This window comes from Nicotiana tabacum, chromosome 23 (assembly GCF_000715075.1).
Source record: "Nicotiana tabacum cultivar K326 chromosome 23, ASM71507v2, whole genome shotgun sequence".
NCBI classification, from domain to species: Eukaryota; Viridiplantae; Streptophyta; class Magnoliopsida; order Solanales; family Solanaceae; genus Nicotiana; species Nicotiana tabacum.
The window spans coordinates 119,777,478-119,783,144 of record NC_134102.1 but is presented as its reverse complement, the minus strand read 5'-3'; the positions used below and the strand labels follow the sequence as shown (position 1 = coordinate 119,783,144).

Below are 5,667 nucleotides of genomic sequence, written 5' to 3'. Positions count from 1 at the left end.
TATACCCATTTGAAGTAGCGAGTTCGATTAGACCGATGACATCCATGCCCCAAGCGGAGAAAGGCCAGGGTGCGCTTATTGGATTGAGTTCATTGGGTGGCACTCGTATCATATCAGCATGTATCTGGCATTGGACATACTTGATACAGTCTGTTTCCCTAGTCATCCAGAAATATCCTGCTCTTAGTATTTTCTTGGCTAAGACAAAGCCATTCATGTGCGGTCCACAGGTTCCGGCATATATTTCCTCGAGCAATCTGGATGCTTCCTTGGTGTCGACACACCGTAATAATCCCAGATCTGGAGTCCTTCTGTATAGAATTCCTCCGCTTTAAAAGAAATGGTTGGCCATCCTTCGGAGTATGCACTTCTAAGTATGAGTTGCATGTTCCAGGTACTCTTCCTTTGCCAAGTATTCTTTGATGTCATGGAACCACGGATTTCCGTCACTTTCTTCTTCAACATGAGCATAATAAGACGGTTGTTTATGAATTACTATTGGGATAGGATCGATGAAGTTCTTGTCTAGGTGTTGTATCATGGAAGATAAAGTGGCCAATGCATCCGTGAACTCGTTCTGAATATTCAAAACATGTTTGAACTCTATCTTCGTGAACCTCTTGATCAACTCTTGTACACAGTGCAGATATGGTAATATTTTGGTGTTCTTGGTAGCCCATTCTCCTAAAACCTGATGCACCAAAAGATCGGAATCTCCAATCACCAGCAACTCCTGAACGTTCATGTCAATGGCCAACCTGAGTCCCAAGATGCAAGCCTCATATTCTGCCATATTGTTGGTACATGAAAACCTAAGTTTTATAGATACCGGATAGTGTTGGCTAGTTTCTGATACTAAGATAGCTCTGATACCCACTCCTTTAAAGGTTGCAGCTACGTCGAAAAACATTCTTCAACCATCATATGCTTCAGTTATATCTTCTCCTACGAACGACAGCCCCTCATCGGGAAAATACGTTATCAATGATTCGTATTCTCCGTCTACGGGATGTTTTGCCAGATGATCCTCCAATGCTTGCCCTTTGACTGCCTTATGAGTTACATAGACGATGTCAAACTCGCTCAGCAATATTTGCACTTTGCTAACTTACCCGTAGGCATGGACTTCTAAAAGATATATTTCAGTGGATCCATCCTGGATATGAGATATGTAGTGTATGCACAGAAATAATGCCTCAAATTCTGAGCTAGCAATGTCAAAGCACAGCAGGTGCGTTCTAGCAAAGAGTACCGGGCTTCGTAGGGTGTGAATATCGTGCTCAAATAATATATTGCATGCTCTTTTCTTCCAATTTCATCATGTTGTCCCAAAATGCAACTGAAAGCTCCATCCAGTACAGACAAATAAAGTAGTAGTGATCTTTCTGGCTTTGGTAGGACCAGAACGGGCGGTTTGGATAAATACTCCTTGATTTTGTCAAAGGCTTTCTAACATTCTTCAGTCCAGCTTGTTGCAACATCTTTCTTCAGTATTTTGAAGATTGACTCACAGATCATGGTTGATTATGCCGAAGGGTAGGTTTATTTCTTACCTAAAGGCCACAAAAATGATCAAAAAGGGATGTATTTACCATTTGGTTTGGGTTATGGACACCGATGCTGAGGCACCTACACTTGAGTCTGTGCCTGTTGTGAATGAATTTCCGGGAGTCTTTCTGGATGAACTCCCTAGGATCCCACCAGATGTGGAGATTGATTTTGGGATTGATGTGATGCCAGACACGCATCCTATATCTATTCCACCCTACAGAATGGCACCGGTAGAACTGAAGGAGCTAAAGGAACAATTGAGAGATTTTTTAGAAAAGGGTTTTATCCGGCCAAGTGTGTCGCCTTGGGGCGTACCGGTCCTTTTTTGAGAAAAAAAGATGGGTCACTGAGAATGTGTTTTGACTCTCGACAGCTTAATAAGGTAATAATCAAAAATAAGTACCCACTTCCAAGGATAGATGACTTGTTTGATCAATTGCAAGGTGCCAGGTACTTCTCCAAAATCGATTTACGATCCGGATATCACCAATTGAAGATCAGGGAGCGGGATATTCCGAAAATAGCTTTTAGAACCCGGTATGGGCATTTTGAGTTTCTAGTAATGTCTTTTGGGCTAACGAATGCTCCACCAGCCTTCATGGATCTTATGGATCGCGTTTTTAAGCCATTCTTCGACTCCTTTGTGATAGTGTTCATTGACGATATTCTTGTATATTCACGAAGTTAGGAGCACCATGCTGACTATCTCAGGGTAGTTCTGCAAACCCTACATCTGCACTACTTATATGCAAAGTTTTCAAAGTGTGAATTTTGGCTTGAATCAGTCATATTCTTAGGTCCTGTAGTTTCTAGTGAGGGAATTAAGGTTGATCCTCAGGAAACTTCAGCTGTGAAGAATTGGCCGAGGCCTATGACTCCAACAGAGATTCGCAGTTTCTTAGGCTTAGCTGGATATTACAGAAAGTTTGTGGAGGGGTTTTTGACTCTTGCCTCTCCATTGACTAAATTAACGCAGAAGGCAATTAAGTCTCAATGGTCAGATGCTTGTGAAAAGAGTTTCCAGGAATTGAAAGGAAGATTGACTATGGCACCGGTGTTGACTCTACCAGAGGGTATAGATGGATTTGTGGTATATTGTGATGCTTCAAGAATCGGGCTTGGATGTGTATTAATGCAACATGGGAAGGTGATAGCTTATGCTTCTAGGCAACTAAAGAATCATGAAAAGAACTATCCAACACATGATTTAGAACTTGCGGCGGTGGTATTTGCATTGAAAATTTGGCGTCATTATTTATATGGGGTCCATGTGGATATATTCACGGACCATAAGAGCCTTCAATATATTTTCAAACAGAAGGAATTGAATCTGAGGCAGAGAAGATGGCTTGAATTACTCAAGGATTATGACATTGATATTTTATACCATCCGAGGAAGGCTAATGTTGTGGCGGATACTCTTAGCCGAAAATCTATGGGTAGCTTAGCACACTTGGAATTTCTGATAATAACATATGCACTCATTGTGGAAGAGTAGGACACTTTAGACACATTTGTCCTGCCTTAATTTATGCTCAGTTTAGAGACACCTTTGGTATTGCTAAAAATATAAAGAAGGAAGAGGATAAAAGGTTAATATTCCTGTCCATACCGAGTGGATTAAGGTTAACAAAAAAAACACTTCTAATCCTCTCTCGTTCTGGGCAAGAAGGAATCTGATTCAGCCTTTTTCCAACAAAAAAGGACCTAAGCTTGTTTGGGTTCCCAAAACTAACTTGTGAATTTCGGTGCACGCTAAGGTGAGAGGAAACAATAAGCACTGGTATCTAGACAGTGGATGCTTGATCTCGGCCAAACCCACACCAAAATTAAGTAGTGAGGCATTTGATGCAACAATAAACCCAACGAAGGTCGTGATCGAATCCACAGGGAGTTAGAATATACGATTAGGTGTATATCTAATTTAATTGCAAATTTTGGCTCCAATTGTACTTCCACAAACTTGATTGGTGTTCTAATTCTACTTTACTCTATTGTTTGCTAGTATAAAACTAAGGACAATATTTTTGGTTTTGAGTCTTTTTCAAATAATTAAAAGGGACTAGGGTCGTGACTTCTACCTAGGTGGTTATCTAATGGGTTGTAAACTCCAGGGCAAAGCCAATCCATCCCCATTATCACATCAAAATCGACCATTCTCAATTCATAGGTTTTCTTCCAATTCTTCTCGCCTCATTCTTTCTAGTTTGTGAATAGCTATACTCTCTTCCATATGTTACGTGGTCTTTTCCCTTAGTTGGGAATTCATCCTGCTCGCCTTTCGACACTTGTTGGGATATCCACGGGAAAGTGTGTTCATCCACGTATCACTTAACACTTCCTTGCTTGTAAGATTCTTAAGAGACTCTCTATCAAGTCCAGATGCACTCTTGGGATATTATCACATCACATTTATCTCTCCCACTCATTCCGTATTTCTTAAAGCCTTGGAACTTTAGCTAAATCGCAAATCCCTGATTAACTCATACTAAGAACTCGCAAGCCTTTCACATTTGATATGTAGTAATTCCTTGGGTTCCATTGTTCCTGACCCCCTAACAAGTATAAAATCCCTTTGTAAACATACTCTTAGTTTCTAGGATCATTGACCATGTCATTCACATTTCCATGTATGAAGAATTTACCTTCCACCTTTTTGGAGTACTAGTGGTCTATCATTAGCATATCATTTCAGAGAATCATGCTACCCATTATCTCTTTTCTAGACTACACCTGTCTTCAACAAAATATTCAAATATCATAGCTACATGGTCTTACTCTTGTTTCATTGTATTTAAGGGGCCTCTCTATGGCCCTTCCTCCCCCACTTGGGGTGAATGATTCATATTTTGACACAAGTCTTGAATTTAGCAACTTCAGGGACATATGTCTCATGTCTCTATCCCTCATATATATGTTCGACTATTAGGGAGATTTAAGTCACCATGGTATTAACCTCATACGTTCTCTACTCTTATTCAGCCACATGGGCTTGGGATCCAACTCCCTCATGTCAATATCCTTTTTGGAGTATAACACCACTTCACACATTCCTATGATTCTTATAACGTTCATAGTACTAGGGTCTTCTCATTGTGGGTTCAATCAACTCGCCTTTCATAACTTCTCGTCTCCCGTGAGATACCTACACATTTATCATTACTCTACAGGCCATGCATTTCATATATCACGTGCCTATGTAACATGTTTACATCTTAGAATCATATACATGGTTCCCACACTATCCACATGTACTAGTTAAGCTTATGTCTCATTTATCACGCCACTGCCTCTTTCGAGGTGGGTAATCACTTCTATCACTCTTCTCATATAAAGTATGCTCATGGTACGATATACTTGTCTCATATGGCCATACCATTCATTTAACATGATATATGTGCCATCTGTTTAATATTCAAGCCTTTACCCATTCGTCATGTCATATGACAACATTACTTGGAATAAACCAAAAGAGCATTTAAACTTACCTTGAACATCAACGCACGAGTGAGAGGAGGAACAATTTCACAATCAGTTGCATCGCACGATTCAGAATATCAAAGAAGGGTATTATTCCTAAATGCCCATGTAGCATCCTAATTATAGATATGGTCGACAACACACCGATAATAAGGACTCTACTAGACACGGCTCCGACACATCCTAGGACTTTAAAACCTTAGGCTCTGATACCAAGTTTGTCATGCCCCAAAACCGAGGAGTGCGACCGGCGCTCAACCGAGTGAACCCGACCGAGCAAGCATGTTAGATTTCATTCTACCCAAACTCATCCATGAATATAGATAATACATATTATCATTAATTAGACGAAAATGTGTTCATGTTTACAATACCAATTCATTTCTAATTGTTTCATCATTTTTTTAAAGTCTCAAATGGACAAGTAATACATCCACAACATAACATAGTTTGTCTTTCCCCAGCACCAATACACAAACCACACTATGTCTATGGAACTTCTATAGATAAAGAAGAGTACAATGATAATACCGGCAACAAGACCCCGGCTACACCTCAAATAGAATACACAAAGTACAAAAGATTCATGACCCCGGAATGAAGCGGGGCTCACCAAGTCAGCTGGGAAGAAGGTGC

At 40.2% G+C, this 5,667-nt stretch overlaps 1 protein-coding gene across 1 annotated transcript; it reads right to left on the bottom strand.

Annotated features, from left to right (window-relative positions):
* Positions 1-370: 370 nt before the first annotated feature.
* Positions 371-745, bottom strand: LOC142177350 (uncharacterized). Its single transcript, XM_075245825.1, has one exon. It carries the CDS (start codon positions 743-745, stop codon positions 371-373), a length of 375 nt encoding a protein of 124 aa, XP_075101926.1.
* Positions 746-5,667: the final 4,922 nt, after the last annotated feature.

Bases quoted from the DNA above. Each gene is read 5' to 3' on its own strand.
- LOC142177350 (XM_075245825.1), bottom strand. From the start codon at position 745: ATGAACGTTCAGGAGTTGCTGGTGATTGGAGATTCCGATCTTTTGGTG.